Here is a 19,861-nt window from a genome sequence, read left to right as displayed (position 1 = left end):
GAATTTACTCCTTGATTAGATTAATGGATCAATTATTACTTTGTCAAACACTTAGCGCTGTGGCTCAGGAGGTAGAGAGGATCATCTAACCACAAGGTGTGTGGTTTGATTCCTCGCTACTCCATTCTGTATTCCAAACCTCAATATACCCTCTGACGGCTGTGTCGGCAGTGTATGAATGTAGTGTGTATATAAGCAGTGTATAGGTGAATGCGACTGTAATGTAAAGCTCTCTGAGATATTCACAAGACTGTGTACATGCCATTTTCAATTCCATTTACTTAGGTCACATGTACTGTACATCACATATAGAGAGAGGGCAAGACAGAGAGAGGGGAGTGAGCGACCTAAAGACACACAGAGTAATCCAGTTAATGATGAACTAGAGGAGTGTGAATCAAGGGATGTGCTGGTGTGTTGATTGTGTGCCCCTGCTGTGCGGTGTAATCCCATGAGGAGCTGGAGGAGACACTCTCCGTCGGTCCTGAGAGCAAATTTCGGCTAAGCTTGTTTGCAAAGACAGATCTGCTAAATTGAAGTAAGAGGCCAGGCTTAGTTGGGTGTGACTTCTTACAGCCTTTTGGAAAAAAAACCCCGATGCAAACACAAACCAAAAGCGAATGTGTGCTGGAGACTCACAACACACAAATCCTTTCTTTGTGTCTGAACTTTCCTTTGTGCTCCACCGGCAGCGGCAGGCTCGGCAGGTTTGGCGTTCCTCCTGCGTCCGTGCGTCACGGGAAACCAGGCTTCCCAGCCACCACAGTCTCAGCCGAGTCAGCCCGTTACAAAGAGCCCCAACACTGAGTCATGACTTTTTCGGCCAATCAATATGTACAATCATCAGTTGAGTCCTGACCCCATGATCAGGCAGGAAGCATTTATGCAGCATTTATTGTTTCAGTGTTCGGTTTCATCCAAGAGAGGAATCTCACACTACGTCTGTCAACAAAGAGGAGCACAGGAGATACTCCAGAAGATTTAATCACTGCGCTCTGGCTGAGCTGGATCTCAGCTTACTAATGCACCTTACATATGTCCACCTCAACTGTGGCAGCTCTCCGTCCTGCTGTGAAATACTATGTGTACTATCCTCTCACTGAAGTGCAGACCACTCTGACTGTAAATCCCTGTACACTACACTACATGATCATAGAGAATCCCCACGAGGCTGCTGTCCCACATTGCTCTTGGCACCCTTTAGCCTATATTTCTCACTTTATGCCACACCAGCCCTTGGCAGTGTCCCGATTTCTCTACCTCCATAGCCATGGTACTACAGCCTGAACCGCGGCCCAACCCAAAGCCCTGGCACTCAGTAGGGCATCGCTCACGTGAGAGATTAACTCCACACTGCTCTCCTCTCTGCTGTCAGTTACACCCCACTGGCTCGTTGCTCTGCAGGCCGCTCAAACGGAACCCCTCCTGCAGATTAGCCCGCTGCAGACGGGAGGAGGTAGTAAATATTCCATGTTTAACATGTCACTTCAAAAACCCTCAGCAGTCTGAGGCAGCCAGAGGCACCAAGATGACAAAAGCCCTTTCCCCAAAATAAGAATTGTCTAAGAAAAAGGGGCTGATTAGCAAAATACAATATATCCAAGCTTAGTAAACTGACTGATAAAAAACAACCTGCAGTGCTCAGGCCCATCTTTAAAGCCTCTCTGGATGCTGGCACCTGTTCTCCTGGCTTGTGCTGCCGTATTTGGGCTCGAACAGAAACACATCTGAGAGGACGGCTCTGCTCAAGTGAACACATTGACCTGCTGCTCACTTCTCTCATGAATAAATGAATAAATGCATAATTCATCGGGGTTCATGTGAATGTGTATTTACACATGCCTCGTTCACACATGCAATTATGTATGTAGAACATGTTTCATGCCATTTGTTCTATGGAAAGTGTAATGTATTAAATGTATACATCGGTCTGATTGTTTGTAAACACATCGGCGTGTCCTCTACCTGTGTCCTTGCCCCATGTTTCCTTTCACGCTTCATTAAGCCTGCGGTGCTGACTGTTTCACACTGTTGTTTCTTGTTGACTCTGTGTACTGTGCATATAAATACTCCCACGATGGAGCAGCCGAATGTGCTCCGTGGTGTAAATCGCATAATCAAATAATTAAGCTGATTTAAATATTATCTCCTTCCAGAGCTGGGCGGGTTGTTGATGAGGGTAGGGAAGTAGGCTGTCGATTTTGATCTCTCAGCCACATTCAGCCTGGACGTTCCTGTATTTCTCGCCTGCCAGCTACAATAAGACGGGGGGGGGGGAGCTGCCTCACCACAGAGCACGGATTAATATTTAATCCAAACAAAAGTCTAATTAGTGAAGCCCTCCCCACACTCGGAGCGGCTACGTGGGCCGGAGAGGTCACGGAGAGGTGCTCTGCCTCAGACTGAGAGAGGAAACTGGCTCAAACCAATGAGTGGTGTTGTTCAGACCCAGCGAATGCGTGGCAGGCGGGCGGCTAATCTTGTTAGGATGCGTCCATGCTGAAGATGTCCGGGACTGCGCTCGGCTCTCTGTGATCAAACACCTCCGAGATGAGGGCTGAAGGGACGGAAGCTAAGCTAATCATAGTGCTTAAGACATGTTAGCTGTGGCCCAGAAGTGAACGTGGATTAATCATTAATGCTCTATGGCACTGTGCTTTAATTATCAGGAAGAGGGTGTGTGGGCCCGAGGAAGAAACAAATATCCCCATCGAAGTGCTGTCCTCTGAGCCGCTGCAACGGTTGTATTGGTTGCTGCTGACAGAGTGAAATGTCAGTAACTATATTAAGCATTTCATCACAGAGCAGCGTTTACTCTCCTCTTTCATTGTTAGTCCCATCTAAACCCTGTGTACAGCCAATATATGGTCTGTGTGAGCCAGCCACACTGCAGCCACTCTCACTTTCCCCACTGTGGTGATCCTGCATGGAAAGGCATCAGAAAAAGGAAGAGCTGAGGGAGAAAGATGAGTGGAAAGAGGGAGCAGGGGAAAACCTGGAGGCTTCTCCTGTCAACAGCAGTGTGGATAAAGATGAATGGTGTGCCACTGCTCTCCAGCCAGGCAGAAAAACACCACGTCCGCGTGTGTCTGCTCCTGGCTTCTCTCTGTGTCATGTCATAATCAGCAAAAAAAGACAGAAACACACTTCTACACACACACACACACACACACACACACGCTGTCTGACTATCAGTATTTCCTCCCACAGTGTGTTTAAGTTAATGTCAAATAGAAAGTCCAAGGAACCCCTCACTGAGACGACCCTCGCTGCAAGGGGTGCCGTCACCATGGCAGCCGTATGGATGGCCAGATGGAAGGCAGGCACAGGAAGTGACCTTATACCCTCTTGTCTCTTCTCCGCTATACGGCCCCTCCACTTTACTTCCACTCTCACTGCAGCCTTCTCTTCCCTCTCTTCCTCTGTTCTTTCTTGCTTTCAAATGTGAGTATTCCGCCTTGTCTAACCGTTCCTATTCATTTGCCAACATTGGCTTTTCTCCCCCATTCTCTTCTCTCGTCTTTGGCGTCCACGGCCGTCCAATGTTGGCTCTTGGTGGCTGCTTGGGCCAAAAGCCCCACTCGGAAGAAAGAGCACACAATGAAATGAGGAGATTTGCGGAGGCTCTCCATTGTTCCATGTATTCATGCGGTATAATGGGACATATCTGCCAAGGCTGGAGAGACGAGCGGCAGCCCAGCTTAGGGATCAGAGAACCCCGGCTTCACGCGGAGCCGCTGGTTATAGTCAATATTAACTCCAACACAAAAAGAGTCTGGGGGCCAATACAGAGCAGACGTTCAGAGGACAAGGAGTCAGGAGCAAAGATGTATAGATGTAACAAAGTTTGTCTGTCCTTTTGTTGGTTTGTACTGAAACTATTCATGAAATACTCGAGAAGTCGACAACAATTTTGATAACTGATTATTCATCAAGGTGATTTCCAAGATAAAATGTGAGGATTTGCTATTTTTTTTCTTTTTCATATCATCGTAACTGTTATACCGACGACTAGTCAGACAAAATGTGCAAAACATCACTGTTAGCTCACTGAACATGTTGTGTCAGATTCCACATAATTCCCTCATATTTTCATTGTGTACACCTTTCACAGATCAGTCAGTGATGTAAGCAATCCTGGGTTGCAGCTCCAATGTTGACACACAGACAAGAGGCTTGTTTCCATGGTGTCAAAACATTTGACACGCTGCCCATCTTTATGTTTACAGTCATTAAATATTAATTGAAATGTCCAGCGAATGTGCTTCAAGTAGATCGGCTTGTTATGTGTTGTTTCATGCTTTATTGATATTACAAATTATATAAGTTATGTGTATGATGATGGATCGTGTGTTGTATATAGAACAGTGGCGATCAAAGAAAAGCAAGCTTTGAATATCTAACGCTGAGGTGAAAGTCTTTTCCACACACACAGTGTACTTACAACTGTCCATATGCTCAGCGAAACACACAGACACACGCACACGCACACACACACACACACACACACACACACACACACACACACACACAGATGCCATGCTGCAGCACTGCTCGGTAACATCCCAACTGTCCTGAACAGCACAAAGCTCTATGAACCTGCTGCCTCTACTGCATCTGCATCCCACCGACCACAGCATCGGGAAGCAAACCCTGTGGCAATGTGCTCACAACTTAAAAGGCATATTTTAAGTAAACGATGGAAATGTAAACACAGGAAGTTGCAACACTGATTGTGGTATTGTGCACCAGCACACACACACACACACACACACACACACAAACGGCTGATCACAGTGAAAGACGCGCAGAAACAACAACCCATTAAAAAGCTGCATGGACTGTGGATGGAGGGGAGGGATGGAGGGGTGAGATGAAGGTACATGGTGCTGGTGGGGGGGGGGGGATGCAGGTGGAGGCTGAGGGTCGTACTCACAGCTCAGAGTAGAGGATGTGCAGGTTGCCCAAATTGTCTGTGTAGTTGGCCGGGCTGAGCCAGGGCAGGACCAGCAACAACAGAGCCTTCATGGTCCTCTCTCTCCCCCCACCCCCCCCTCTTTATCTCCTCTCTTCACTGAAGCCCTTTCCTCGCCTATTCCTCCCCTCCCCTTCCTCCTCCTCCCCCCCTCTTCCTCCACCACCTCCAAGTCTCCCAACCTGGCCGTACTGTTCTTCCTCCCCCCCTCTTCCTCTCCTCCTGGCTTGCGTTCCTTCTCCAGAAATCTGAAATAATTCTTCACTTCCTTACCTTTCCACCCTCTTCCCCGTCTTCCCTGCCTTCCGTCCCCTGTCCTCACCCCCTTTTCTCACCCTTCCTATCCCTCAGCTCCTTCCTGTGCCTCAGGCTGGCCGCCTGGTCATCTCAGCTGCAGAGGCAAGTGGGCCAGGTGCCAGAGGCTGCAGACGGAAGCGGAGCAGGAGGAAGCGGCAGAAGCAGGTGCAGAGGAGCGATGTCCCGCTGGTGCACAGGAGGAAGAGGAGAAAGTGCAAGAAGAAGAGGAAGGAGACCCATGCAAAGGTGGCACATTTGGAATACAATTTGAGATGTGCAGCCCCTTAATCTGCTCTGGGCACTGGCGAGTTGTAAGAGGATTTGCGCTCGTATGCGTGTGTGTGCATGTCTGTTTGTCCCTCGGTGTGCGTGCGTGTGTGTGTGCGTGTGTATGTCAGAGAGAAGAGCGCAGGCTGTGACTTATACTGCAGCAGAAACCACCGAGGGAGGGGGTGTGGAGCAGACCAAACAATGACATGGGGGGAGGTACCTGGTGCTGCTCTGATTGGCTCTGGCCTCCTCACACGCGTGTACTTACACACACACACACAGGCTCGGACACACACTCTCATACACACACGAACAACCTCTGCATTCACCTCCTCCCACTGCCTCCACCCGTGAAGGGGAGGATGAGGGGGGAGGGAGCGAATATGTTGCCTCCAAACCCTCACCCCCCTCCTCTCCAGCAATGGACTGCTCCCTGTGCTGCAGATTGGTCTGATCGCTCAAAAGAATCTGCCTACATGTGTGGAAAGAAAAAAAAAAACATAAGACCAAAACACAACCGGCAAATCAATATTCTCTGCAGGGATGAAGCTTGTTATTCTGAGTCACACGAAAGAGAAAGGCGGGTAAAGAAGTAATTGAGATGTGGAATATGTCTCTGTCCTTTACACATTCATTCTATTTCAGAATATATCAACATAAAGCAAAAGATAAAGGGAGAACGGTTAAACCCTCCTGTCATCACCAGCAGGAAGCTGGGAAGTGACTGTGGGAGAGGTGTGCGTTGACAGACTGTTAGGTGGCTAGTGGTGATTGAAGGTTTGATTTGACTCTGAAGAAATCAGCCATGAGCTTGTTTGAGGTGTGCACAGGATTCGTTCCCAGTCTTTTCTGTCTCTTTACCTCACACTGCCGACCCCTACCTCTGTAGTCCACACCAAGTGGGAGCTGGTCGATAAACACCTTTAAATATGAAACACCACAGCACCTCTGATCTATTTTAACTCCCTCCTTTCAAATCTCAACCTTGATCCATTATCCTTGTATTATTTATTTTAGTCACTTTTATTTATACCCATGTCACAAATTTGTCTCAACATTTTCCTTTTCCGGACCTTTATTTCCATATTTTTTCGATCACTTTCTACTTTTCCTTGTACTTGAATCCCCTCTTTTTACCTTCTCTTTCACCGCTCTTATCATATTTCATAGCACTGAGCTGTCTGCAATCCCCGAGAAAGACATTAAACTGGCGTAAATACCCCATCTGAATGAATATTTCATAGATGGAGTTTGTGTGGTTACAGGCTGAATTTGTCTGTGTGTGTGTGTGCCCGTGTGTGCGTTTCGATGTGTGTGAATGTGTGTGTGTGTAGTAGTGCTTGCATGTGTGCATACTGAGGCATACGTTGTCCTGCGGTATTTGAACAGTACGCACAGCAACAAGACCACAGGGCACGCAGGAAATGGAAATGTAATTGGATTGTGACAGGATGCAGTTTGCGAACAGAAACCAGTCTGCCCCACAGGAGCCGCTTCATACACTGGCACATTAACTCACACTCACAGAAAACACCATCATAACACACTGTGCGCACATCTACAGATACACTCTACCCCATTGGTCACAACTGATGTGCGGAACATCGGCAGGAGGAGACGAATGTAGACAGGCAGTGAAGACACTCTAATGAAAAAAGTGAAGTTACAACACAAAATACTACAATCAGGTGGATCGTTGGAAAACTGGAAACACTAGTGTGACTGGGTGGGGATGGTGAAGTGACTGAGACAGATAAAGTGGGAATGACGGTTGGGATGGAGGGAGTGGGACTGGGGCTGATTGGGAGAGAGGAGCAGAATTCATGACAACACTTAAAAGTTGTCCTCATTCACAGGAGCCAAAGAAACAAAGTGATGACAAATCTATGTATTGTTCAAAACAAGAAGTCCAACCTAAATGATCATATGAATTGCTTGTCCTGACACTTGAACTCAACCCATGTGGGTCTACCAGGGGCAGGTGTACCAGACCTTAGGGCTCTACACTCAGTAGACAGTTCATTGGGCACACCTAGCTAAAACTAATGGAAGCCAATACAACAATCCTGCTGTAAGTCTTCCTTTATAAAGCTTATTGAGATAGAGAGATTGTTGTGTGTTTAACTGTGTATAATAGCGCAGTGTAGATATATAAACTCTAATACTGCAGAAAAACAGGTTACCATAACTGAACTGGTTAATGTGGTTTCAACCCTGTCTCACTCTCTGTTACAAACAAGATAACACACAAAAGTAACAAGAGCAAAATTAAAGTAACTACTAGGAATTTAATTTTTTGGTTTGAAAACACATTCATTCTTCACAAAAAAGAAGAAATAAGAAACAGCTTTACGCTCAAGGCAGAAAATCTGAAAAACCTATTCATGGATAATTACTTTACTTATCTAAGACTAAGAAGCAAAACCTGTTATGCGGACTAACGGCAATACACGCACATGTAGCGACACATACACTAGAGAATACCTGAGGTTTGATTCTGTGCAAGCCCTTACAGGACGAATGAACAAAGCCAACACAGATATACCACTGATCAGATTTGATCGCAGCAGATGTGTCCCGAATAACAATTTCTCCATCCAGAAGCCGACAAAGGTCACGAGTGATTGGATGAGTATGAAATCAGCTCTGACCAGATGGTCAGCTGTCTCAGCCACTACAACTCCAGAGCCAGTGCCAGATTCTGGGGTACAGCAAGAGACACTACTGGCACAGCAGACAACCCAAAAAGATATGGTCACAGACGTCAATTTGGGGTTCAGTGTCTACAATATGTCCCTAAATACTTAGCTCTACCACCTGATCCCCAGGCACCCTTGACATATACTTTACTGAGAGATGTGTAACAAGTAGGACAGGAGCATTCTCCTCCACAGGTGTGTTACAAAATGGTTCAATGAGCCCATCACTAGGGATTTTACCGATTCTGAAACAGAGATGAAAACAACAGCACCAATGTCCACAATCTTGTGTCATGACTAGGGTTGCAAAATTCTGGAAATATTCAAAGTTGGAAACTTTCCATGGGAATTAACGGGAATTAACGGGAATATACAGGAATAAACGGGAATATACAGGAATTAACGGGAATAAACTGGAAATGTTGTGGGTAATTTATACTAACTGTATTTACTATTTACCTTGTCATATACAGACATAAATATAAACATTTTGTTTTGTCATAGGCTGATTTGAGCCCTGAGGAAACTTTGGGCACTTGACTATACGTTGTGTCATTCTTAACATAGGTCTTTGCACAGTATTTGCAAATGTACACAGCCTTTCCTTCTACATTGGATGGGGTTAAATGTCTCCACGCATGAGAAAGTGCATGTGGCATTGTTCTGTAGAGTAAGATGAGAAAAAAGTTTGTAAAAAAACACTAATACAATGCCAGAGATTTAAATAGTTAGCCAAACTATTGGAATCATCTGTAAAAATATTTTACAATTAATGGATAAATGATGGAAATAGGCTAGATGAACAGATGAACAATCCTCAATCAGCATGCTAATATATTTTCCCCAGTAATATCATTGAAACTAACCTGACTAGTCCTGCACACTACAGCAGGCCTCAATAGCCCTGCTGTAGTGAGCAGGATGCTGGGAGTTATCTGTGCATGTGATGGAAGAATGCTCAGTGGAGGGTTGAAACTCAATGTGCAGTGTGTGCTGCATTCCATACATCTTTAAAATAGAGTTTTGAATGATGTTTTTATTGCTCAGCGTTTAATTTACATATTTATGTTTTTTTTTCAAAATTCCCCAAATTCCCGAGCTAAACTTACCATGGAAAGTTTCCGGAAAGTTTCCGGAAATTTACTGGAAACTTTCCGCCCCTTTGCAACCCTAGTCATGACACTGGACAATGGAACTGAGGGCAAGTGGTATATTTTCTCGACTACATGTAGCACATAACTATTCTAGTCAAGTCATTACAAAGTGCCCAAGCCTTTGATCAAGAGACATGGCCAAGTTTAGTCAGCTCTAGATTGATAATAATCCTGAGATGGCAGACTCCCCATGAGCAGTGTGAGAACACATTAGTTGTTGTTGTTGTTCTTCTTCTTCTTCTTCAATAAACACTAAATAATATATATATATTATATGTTGTTTATAGTCAAAATAAACCAACATTGTCATAGATAATGGTCCCTAATATTAAATTCTGCTTTCCCATACAACCATCCTGACCTCCTCCCTCTGCAGACTTTTGTCTTTCTACAGCCACTAGAGAGCTTTGGCCCTTGAATGTACATGAATGTCATTTAGGCCATTTGTTCTTAAGAGAACACCTATGAGAGATTGTTGTTGTTTCAAAGCTCTAATCACTTCCATTATTGATAGTAGTATTCCATCTAGTCTGTATAGTTGGAATTTATATAGACAAATTCAACGTGTATGACATCTATTCTAAAGTGTGTTTAGGTGACTTGTGGTAGCTCTACCAATATCTTAGTATAAACCTAAGTATACGGTATATGCTGGTTAAGTGTAAGTATTTTTTCTCTCAAATCTAAAAACTCAACAAATAGGCCAACAACCATTTCCAGTACTCTTAAACAAAACTATCCAACCACAGATACATTAACATTATCAATAAACAGCCACAATCACTAGACCATGGTTAAATAAGTGAAGGGAATAGACATGTCGAAATGGGTGATTCGCTGAAACCTTTTCACATCCTTGCACACAATGTGTAGAGCTGTCTCTCTGGACGTGACCTCTGACCTCCACGGATAACCACTTCTAACTATGGGAGAGCAGCTGAATCCTTGTGGGAGTCGGCCTCAGAGCTCCACACCTCATTATACCATTCTCACTACATGAAGGGAAAGACTCGGGAAACTGTGGAGCCATGCAGAGAAAAAAGATGGAGGTTGAATAAGTGTGTGTGTGTGTGTGTGTGTGTAGGTGAGGGGAAATGAGACAGACGAAAGGAGCAGAAAACAACTTCTTATGTTGGAGGAGTTTTATGCACCTTGAGTTTCAGTAAAGTGCAAATGAGAAGGAAGCCCTCTGCTGCCTGTGTGGGATGTGTGGCGAGGTGGACTAATTATCCCAGCGGCCCGTGGGCTGGGGGAGTGTTAATGAGCACTAATGAAAATGTTCCCAGACTGAGAGAAACCAAACTACTGTCTTTTGATGATATATAGTGTAAACAGAGGAGCTGTGCCTAGTTTAGATGAAAGCTTGGTTAGAGGAAGACATTTCCCATTTGGGGCTGGAGTTAAATAACAGTGGGGCAGGGCACTCAGAGTGTGTGATTACTGCAGGTCAGATTGCAGACGTAAATAGGAGAGAAACACTTGAAACAAAGTAGCTTAAGTTATTGCTTACTTACATATAAGAGTAAGGATTGTATCTTAGTTTCTTTAAAGGAAAATAGAAGTGTTGGGAGGAACTCAATCGTGCTTCCATCATCCTACCTGCTCTTGATGTGGGCTTCCAGTTCACATCGGGGCACGACCTCAGTACAATGCTCAGTGAATGGACAAGCCACCATCAGCTTGTCCAGCAGTTTGTGCACCAGCAGGCTGGGCTTCCTGCAGCTCTGCAGCATGAGCGCCGCGCGGCACACGGGGCAGAAGTCGCTCTCCAGCAGGAAGCTGGTGAGACACTCCTGGCAGTAGGTGTGTCCGCAGGGCGTGTCCAGGGGCCGGATGAGCGGCTGCAGGCAGATGTGACAAACGATGTCATCGTCCACCTCGTCTCTGTAGAGGTACTCGTGGTTCTCCTCCAGCTGGTGACTGTGGCCACATGCCGCACAGAGGTCAGGGGGCGGGGACAACAGCCCATTGTCAGAGGGAGAAAGAGGCAGCGCCGGTGCTTCGGCCATTGCAGCAGCACCTCCAGGCTGTACGCTCGCCTCCAAGTTACTCACATGGATTCAGGATGTCTTGGAGGATCCAGTGAGGAGGTTATTGGCAGCATCTGTGGGGAAGTATGGGAGAAAAATAAATATATTGCAAGAAAGACAGTTATGGTAGAAATACTAGAGATTTTATGTTCCTCGAACGTGAATAAATGACAAAAGAGGGAAGCAAATGGTGAAATAATGGTACTTCAGTGTAGTATAACCTGCATGACATGTAGAATGTATTCTAAACTGCGTTAAATTCATTCTGGTGAGTTGTGGTGGGAGCACCAACGCCTCAGGTATCATACACTTATATGTTATATACTAGAAAGGTCGAAACGGGTGTTTCACTGAAAGCTTTTCACCTCCTTGCACACAATGTGTAGAGCTGTCTCTCTGGGCGTGGCCTCTGTGCATCAAAGTGTGAGCAGCACTTTACTGCTGTAGCTGCTAGATGTGAGCTGGAGCTTCCATATTGTCGGTGGTGGTGGTGGGGGGGGGGTGGTCTGATGATGAGTTATGGGGAAGGAGAGAAGAAGTTCTGATACGTAGTTTTGTAAATAGTCTGTTTTCATTCATCCCTTTTCTAGTCTTTATGAACCATTTAAAATGCAGTTTTTCCCTTTAACCCAATCACCTACACATTAATACAGTGCATCTATGTGCAGCACTTTCTCTATCACACGTCATTGCCGGCTGTGTGTGACTGATGGACACTTCTGCACTGGGGGGAGGCAGGGATCAAACTGCTGACCCTCTGGTTAGTGGACCACCCGCTCTACCTCCTGAGCCCCAGCTGCCCGTGACCTTGTTTTAAGACTTTTGTTTGATTCTTTGTAAAATAATGTACAAATTTCCCATTTTGGTCTTTGAAGAGGAGGAAGAAGGGAAAATATCTCTGTGAGGCCTGGTTTTGTTATTTTGGAGCCAATTTGAATATCTCGATTATGTGATTAAGTGAAATAAAAAAGTAAGAAAAGCTGTCAGATAATTGTAAAGTAAAAAGTAAAAAGTGCAATGGGTCTCTGTGAAATGCAGCAGAGTAGAATTAGCATCTAATTGAGTAAAATGCAAGTACCTCAAAACTGTACTCAACAACAGTACTTGAGGAAATGAGTTAGTTGCTTCCCCTCACAGCAGAAACATGCAATATTCAACAGGGTGTTTTGTTCCCTTTGAGACACATGTGAAGAACGGCAGCACAGAATTTGTGCAGCTCTACAAAATGTATTTTGCCGCTGAGTTTTTTCCACTTTTTAGATTTTTTCTCCTCTGGCACTGAGAGGAAATATCGAACCACTGAGTTTTCTTCTGTGGATGCAGGGACATCAATACCGTTCGCCTCAGTGGCAGATTTGAGACAGATATGCACAGGACGAACACACATGGGGATGTGACATGATTTCCAACATGCCAAGTGTTCTCTTTGTTCCTGTCACCCAGATTTCACTTTGTGCTCAGAGCTGTGAGAGTGCCAGTGGTCACGTCATATCCAAAACAGGATCCTCAAGCACATGGACACGAACAGATGGGCTCAGTCAGACACGTCACCTTGGCAACAGCCATCTTGTTGGCTCCGCACTGGACCCACTATTGTGTCCTGGCTGCTTAATGAGACGCTAGATCTGATTAAAATTATTAAAAAAGTACCAACGACAACAGAATACAAAAGTTCTCTAGCCGCTAATTAACTGGACACGTTCCCATTCTCTAAATGCAATCGCAGCAAACAATAGAGTGTGATGTGCGTCCCAATATGCTAATGCATACAAATACAGCACGTGTATACAAATCCACAGAGTAACCACCACGTTGTCAAAACAAACAGGCTCTCTTCATTTCTGTACACACACAGTGTGTAGACAGCGCACAGCGAGTTGTGTCAGTGTCAGTGAGAGCTCAGCATGTTTGGTGAGTCGGGGGGGGGGGAAGGCTAATAAGAGGAGGCTGAGCAGTCTTAGCAAGGATGAACTTTCCCACTGAGAGCTTGTGGTAACACGTCTGATTCATTGCACACTGTGGCACCTGCTGCATCCCAGGTCTGCTCTGATCTGTTGAGCAGGGCCCTTTCATCACCACGCAGGAGGAGATGTGTGCAGAGACATTAAGGGAGAGAGAAAGGAGGAGAAAGTGTCTGCCTGCAGGAACCACACATTACAAAAATAAATCAATTCAAAGTTAAAGAAAATGACAAATGATGGTGCTTTGATGTTTTTCTCTCCAGCTCCAGATCTGAGCAGGATAACAGCAGAGCAGTTTCCTTTAGGGTTACCTGTTTATTCTGCTGTGAAGCTTAGAATATATCAGCACAACAAAAACAAAAACAAAAAGGATCAGAATGTGCTCTTGTTTAATCTGAGACAAAAATGGATGACACATCCAGCACTTTACTTAGAGCCTGACTGGAACCTACATGACAAATAATGTGTGTTTGGAATGGAAATCGCACATTCCTGCTCACAAATACAGCCAGCTGCATGCTGAGACATGCCCTGAAACAAACACACACACACACACAAACACCTCCACACACCCACTGCACAGGCGGGCAGTTGCAGAAGCCACACCCGTGCCTGAGGAACATCAGCTCCCTCATTCCCCGAAGTGACAAGACGACGCTACCACCACAGTCCTGCTGCATTTTAGCGACAATAACAGAGAAACGGATTGGCTGAACTTTAACCACAAATTGCTGATGTTTTATTAATAACGACACTTGCAAATCCAATAACCAAGCGAGCAAGAGAAACATGAGGGGTTCAGCTTTGCTGCAGAATAATGACATACATTTCTATTTCAGGTTTGAACCGAAAGCGAAAAAGGAAATTGTCTCCTTTGTCTTTGAACCAAAGTCATGTCCTGCCTCGGCCCAGCAGGCTGTCCCCTGTGCTTCTTCGACTATTAGAAGAAATGCAAGTTGTTTGTTTAGGCCAATACCCTCTTCCCCACACATAGCGGATGTTATGCAAACATGGAATCACTCTGGGGTTACTCTACTATGAACTGCGACGACTTGAGTTAATAATGATACAAGGCTGTGCCAACTCAGCCCCTTTTAATGACTGAGGGTGAAAAACAACCCAGTGACAGTTAACTGTGTCTGCGTCAGCACTCTGGCTGTCCTCACTCAGCTAGCATGTCGCTATGTGCCGTACGTAGCCTTACATTCCGCAGGAGAAATCAAATCACATCCGTATCAATCAAACACACACTCACACGCACTCAAGGCACACTCAATCAGACAGTTTGTGTGTACGTGTGTGAAAGGCATGACGGCTGACATGTAACACAGCCTTCTTTTGCTCAACCACTTTGTTAATGATTGATGATTTTTCTTTTGTGTCCTGCAAGAAACGTCTCTAAAGTCCCAGAGTGGACCTGCTCCTTGTGGTTTTAGCAGGTGTGGCCTCAAAAGATTATAGCTCCTAAATGGTGGAATGAGCTCCCACTCGACATCCGGACATCTGAAAGTTTACACATCTTTCGCCGAAAACTAAAAACACACCTCTTCCGACTGTACCTTGAATAAAAAAAAAAAAAAATAAATTTAAAAAAAAACCACTTTTGAAAACTAACACTTTGGTAGCACTAAAATGGCACTTACTTATAGCACTCTGTAGTTTTGCTTTATTTCGAAGAAATTTTACTGTCTTGATTCTTGTTGTTCTTGGTTTGTACCCTCAGGGTTGAATGCACTTATTGTAAGTCGCTTTGGATAAAAGCGTCAGCTAAATGAAATGTAATGTAATAACATTCAAGACCACGGACTGTTCTGTGATTCACATTAAGAACGAAACTCCTTCAGGGACTGCCACACAGGGCCAACACTCGCGCCTAAATACAGCACAAAACGAGTCGCTCATGAACGTCACGAGCAACTGTGAGAAACGTCATCAGATCATAAATAAAAGAAGTCTGAAAATACTCCCAGCTAGAGTCTGATGTCAGAACAGCCCCGCTGCTCCGTGCAGCTAAATACAGACCCTGACCACAAATTGGTTTAACAGAATGCGACCTGGAGTTATGGGCAAGAAGAGTATTCATAAAATCCAACACACAGAGAATCCAGCAAAGTCTGTTGTGTTCAGACATGTCCGTAAAACGCAGACAATTCAGGGAAAGAAATTCTTTCTTTTCTCTCTTTGAGCTGAGAAACAAAACATAACAAAACATATGTATAATATATAATTAATTATAACTCATTATAATTATAACTCATTATAATTAAGTAATAAGGCGTGTGTTATTCCTTATTAGGACTTAAACTATAAGTGCTATGCAATACACGCCCTGTCGAGTTGTTATCTCAGGTTTAAGCCACACTCATTAAGACCTGGACACTATCATAACTGTAATATTAAGACAACAGACAGTAATTTGAAATCCAGCGCTCCTTATTCCATCTCCAGTGAGTATGGGATGTAGAGCAACAGAGTAATGTAATTCCTACCCTCTCAATAACCTCCACATCAAGCTTGTGTGTGTGTGTGTGTGTGTGTGTGTGTGTGTGTGTGTGTGTGTGTGTGTGTGTGTATGTTTGTGTATACCAGTCCCACTCTGTAGTTCATAGCAAGCTCCACGGTGAGTCTGAGCCAGACCTGAAACCCCAATCTGGGATAGCAGCTGCAGGCAGATGTGAAGCTCCGTGAAGTGTCTCTAATATTAGAATGGCTGACTGGATCAGCACAGATTGTACTGAACACCATCACACACGCACAGGGAACAGAAAATCTCCACACACACAATGTAACTGTAGTTGTCATCCATCTCTCACTCACATGTGAAGTGATAGTGAAACCCTGCTCATACAGGGAGTCTGTGCAAATGAAAAAGACCAGCAGAACCAGTTCTATGACTTCACATGAAGTCGAAGCTCAACTATTACAAATTTAAGACAATTGAAGATCCCATTTCAAATAACAAAGCCAACTTGGAGTGGGAAAGTGTACTTACATGTGCGACGTTCACTTTCAGCAGTGCAGTTCACCTGGACAGGTAAAACCAGGCAGAGGGTGTAACGTTAAACCATTCAGAGACGAGGTGGAGGGGAGGGAACAGAGAGTTAAATGACTCAGTAAAGAGGACTTTGTCCCAGTCACCGAGCCCGCCGATTGGCCGCTGGCCTTCAGGTGGAGAAACTGTATCTGGTTGCCAGTCTCGGGGGATTTCTCAAACCAAAAGTGAGGAAAGCTGCTCCGGTGTGAGTTCAGAGCCAGCTCACCTCTAATAGGCCAAGGTGATCAGGAAGTGGCAGAGCAGAGGGGCGGGGGCCGCAGAAAAGGTAAACAAGAGAGCTGCCCAAACCTGCTCCGGGAGTTCAGGAGAGGCTGGAATTTCCTATTAAAAGGAGTGGACATGGAGTTGGAAACGAAGTGAGACAGTTATATGACGAGCAATTGAGACATTTTTATTTTCAAAAGTGCACCGGTAGCACAAGCAGACAAAGGCTTTTTTTCTTCTGAAATATTGAAATGTCTCGCAAAAGTGCACCAGCTTCTTGAGTTACAAGTTCTGACAGGGCCGCTGCTGTAACACAGTCAAAATGTAATCACCCACAAAACATTTGAAATACCTGCATGATTGATTTCCAGCAGACGATTTGTATAAACACAGGCACTGTGCTCTGCTCTTTAAAGAGGAAGCCCATAATCTGAGTAAATGACAACGTCTCAGCCTCAGATAATAGTACTATGTACAGCAAGTATTTTAAACCTGTGTACAATACAGACCTGTTGCTTGTGTAGGGCCCTTTTTTGTTGTGCATGGCTTAGCTTCTCTTTGACAATTGCTGCCATTGTAAAGCTGTGCGTGTGACTCTGGCTCTGTGCAGAAACAGTGGTTATCCTGGTTTTCAGATGTGGTTTTCCTCTTGACTTTTCCTGCCACACACAGATCGTTCAACTCCGACGCTGAGCCTCAGGTGCTGCAGGCAAACACGACTGCAGACACAAAATGACGGCTCTCCACATGAGTCACTCAGAAAGCAGAGGTGAGTCATTGCTTACCAAATAAATGGAGAATAGGCTCAAGTAACTTGCAGCCACATGCCCACATTGCTAATAATGCAGGATGATACACTTGCTTCTGAACTTTCAGATGTTATCATCATCGACGTGTTTTGGCAGACTACAGTGTAGGCAGATGGTGGATGGGTTAGTCTAGGAAATTAGGAAAACAAGTGATGGTAACAATCCTGTATCAGAAGTCTTTGAACAAAACTGTAACAGGTTACTTTTCACCCCCCCCCCCCCCCCATCATGTTATGATCCCTGTCTCAAAAGTGCCTAGAAATGTCCCGACCAATCAGAATGAGCCGGACACTTCTAGGCACTTATCATTGAGGCACAATTCCTAGAAATGTCCCGACCATTCAGAATGAGCCGGACACTTCTAGGCACTTATCATTGAGGCAAAATGCCTAGAAATGTCCCACTCTTGTAGTTTGGGATCTGCAAGACTTGAGACACTTGTAGGAACTTATCATTATAGCAAAATGCCTTGAATTGTTTCACACTTGTCGTTAGGAAAGTACAATAAGTGGGACACTTGTAGGCACTTAACATTATAGCAAAAATGCCTAGAAATGTCCCGACCAATCAGAATGAGCCAGACACTTCTAGGCACATATCATTTAGGCAAAATGCCTAGAAATGTCCCACTCTTGGTGTTAGGGAAGTACAATACGTGGGACACTTGTAGGCACATTACATTAAAGCAAAATGCCTAGAAATGTCCCACACTAGTGGTTACCGAAGTGCAATACTTGGGACACTTGAACATGACTAAGACTACTAGAAGCCATCCTGTTCAAAGCTAAATAACTGAATTAGGGCCCTTGATCTCAGGGCCACGATTAAGGTAGAGTATAACACAAAGTATAACAAAAGCTTGTGCTAATAAGTAAACAGGTTCTGGTTATAATTGATGAAGTCGACATAATGCAACATGAATGAATGAGGTAGGCAGGTGAACTTTGCCCTTTCACTGTGTTTACTAACCCTGTCTTTTTGCCTCATCATTCTCATGAGAACATCATCATTTTAAAATTACAGTAATGTTATGGTTGTGTAAAAGATCAAAATACAGGCACTCTAAAAAGGTGTGGGGACCTGTGAAGTAACTTGACGGATTGAGGCGCTATTTAAAGCTGTTTCTGACGTTCATAATAAAACAGATAAACCCATAAGGCGGTACTCCGTTAAGAACACTTTTATTTTTAGGTGGATTACACTTCTAGCAGCCAATGTGCTCTTGACACAAATAGAAACTATTTGATAGAAGATATGTTTTTTGCTCTGGACAGTAAAAGGTATTTGTCATGTCACTTCACATTCACTGAACAATCAGGCTGAGTGAAGCCTCTGCACCGGACGAGTGATGGTTGATTCACAAGAGACAGTGGAGTAGTTCACTGTGACCTTTAACGCTGTCGTATCACTGCAACTTCCTTTTGACATGACTTATTTTCTCTTCTCTTCTCCTCTCCTCTCTTCTCTTCTCTTCTCTTCTCTTCTCTTCTCTTCTCTTCTCTTCTCTTCTCTTCTCTTCTCTTCTCTTCTCTTCTCTTCTCTTCTCTTCTCTTCTCTTCTCTTCTCTTCTCTTCTCTTTTCTTCTCTTCTCTTCTCTTCTTTACTCTTCTCGTCCCGTCTGCACACCACGGCAGGATATGCTTACTAGCGAGAACTGCCCAGGAAACGGACCCAGTTCTTTTCCTAAATGAAGCAGTGTCTATTTCTTCAGTGGTTTAAATAGTTTGAGTTTCTTGGACTCTTGAGTTTTCTTTGAAGTGCTGAGTCGAACCTGCATCCTGTTCCCTTTCTGCTGAGTCCTCTGCTCCCTGCTGCTGAAGTTTATCTAAACACTGTGTGGTGCAGGTGAAACCAATCTACCCTCGGTTCTCTAGGACACTTTCTCTTTCTCTCTCTCTCTCTCTCACGCACACACACACACAGACAGACACACACCCACACACACACCACACACGCACACACACTTCCCTCTATCTCTTCTTGGCTTAGCTGGCTTTAAATTCCTCTGTCACACTTTCCCCTCAGTCCCCAGCAATGATTTGAATTCAGATGGCAGATGAGAATGTGCTGATACAAAGAGAAGGACTACATCTGTGTTTTCTGAAACATCCTTTGTCTCTTTCTTTTTTTCTATTCTTCCTGATGTGCCAGTGAAAGGTCAGTTGTCTCTCTTCCTTCCATGCCCCATCTTTATTTTGTGGTTCCAAAGCTAATCCTCTTCGTAGCAAGAATATTAAAGAGGGAAAACAGAAGCAGAAGGAAGGTCGTCAAATAGACACAGCCAAGGCAGCTCCACTGTCACCACGGAGATGGCCTTCTTCTTTTCCTTCTGATGTGATCATTCAAAACACGGCGTCTGTAATGGTTGCAGGTGTTGAGTCAAGGGAGACATTTGTGTGTCGTTGTC

At 44.6% G+C, this 19,861-nt stretch overlaps 1 protein-coding gene across 1 annotated transcript in view; it reads right to left on the bottom strand.

Moving 5' to 3' along the window:
- The window catches only part of lnx1 (ligand of numb-protein X 1), a 28,426-nt gene extending 16,983 nt beyond the window's left edge, over positions 1-11,443 (bottom strand). Inside the window, exon 1 of the mRNA XM_061078488.1 lies at positions 10,995-11,443. Coding sequence (XP_060934471.1) covers positions 10,995-11,404 — 410 coding nt within the window. The 5' untranslated portion in view covers positions 11,405-11,443. The remainder of the gene's footprint in view (positions 1-10,994) is intronic.
- Between the last annotated feature and the right edge of the window lie 8,418 nt (positions 11,444-19,861).

This window comes from Limanda limanda, chromosome 9 (assembly GCF_963576545.1).
Source record: "Limanda limanda chromosome 9, fLimLim1.1, whole genome shotgun sequence".
In the NCBI taxonomy this organism is placed as follows: domain Eukaryota; kingdom Metazoa; phylum Chordata; class Actinopteri; order Pleuronectiformes; family Pleuronectidae; genus Limanda; species Limanda limanda.
Note: the sequence above shows the minus strand (reverse complement) of the source record. Positions and strands in the feature narration are given on the sequence as shown.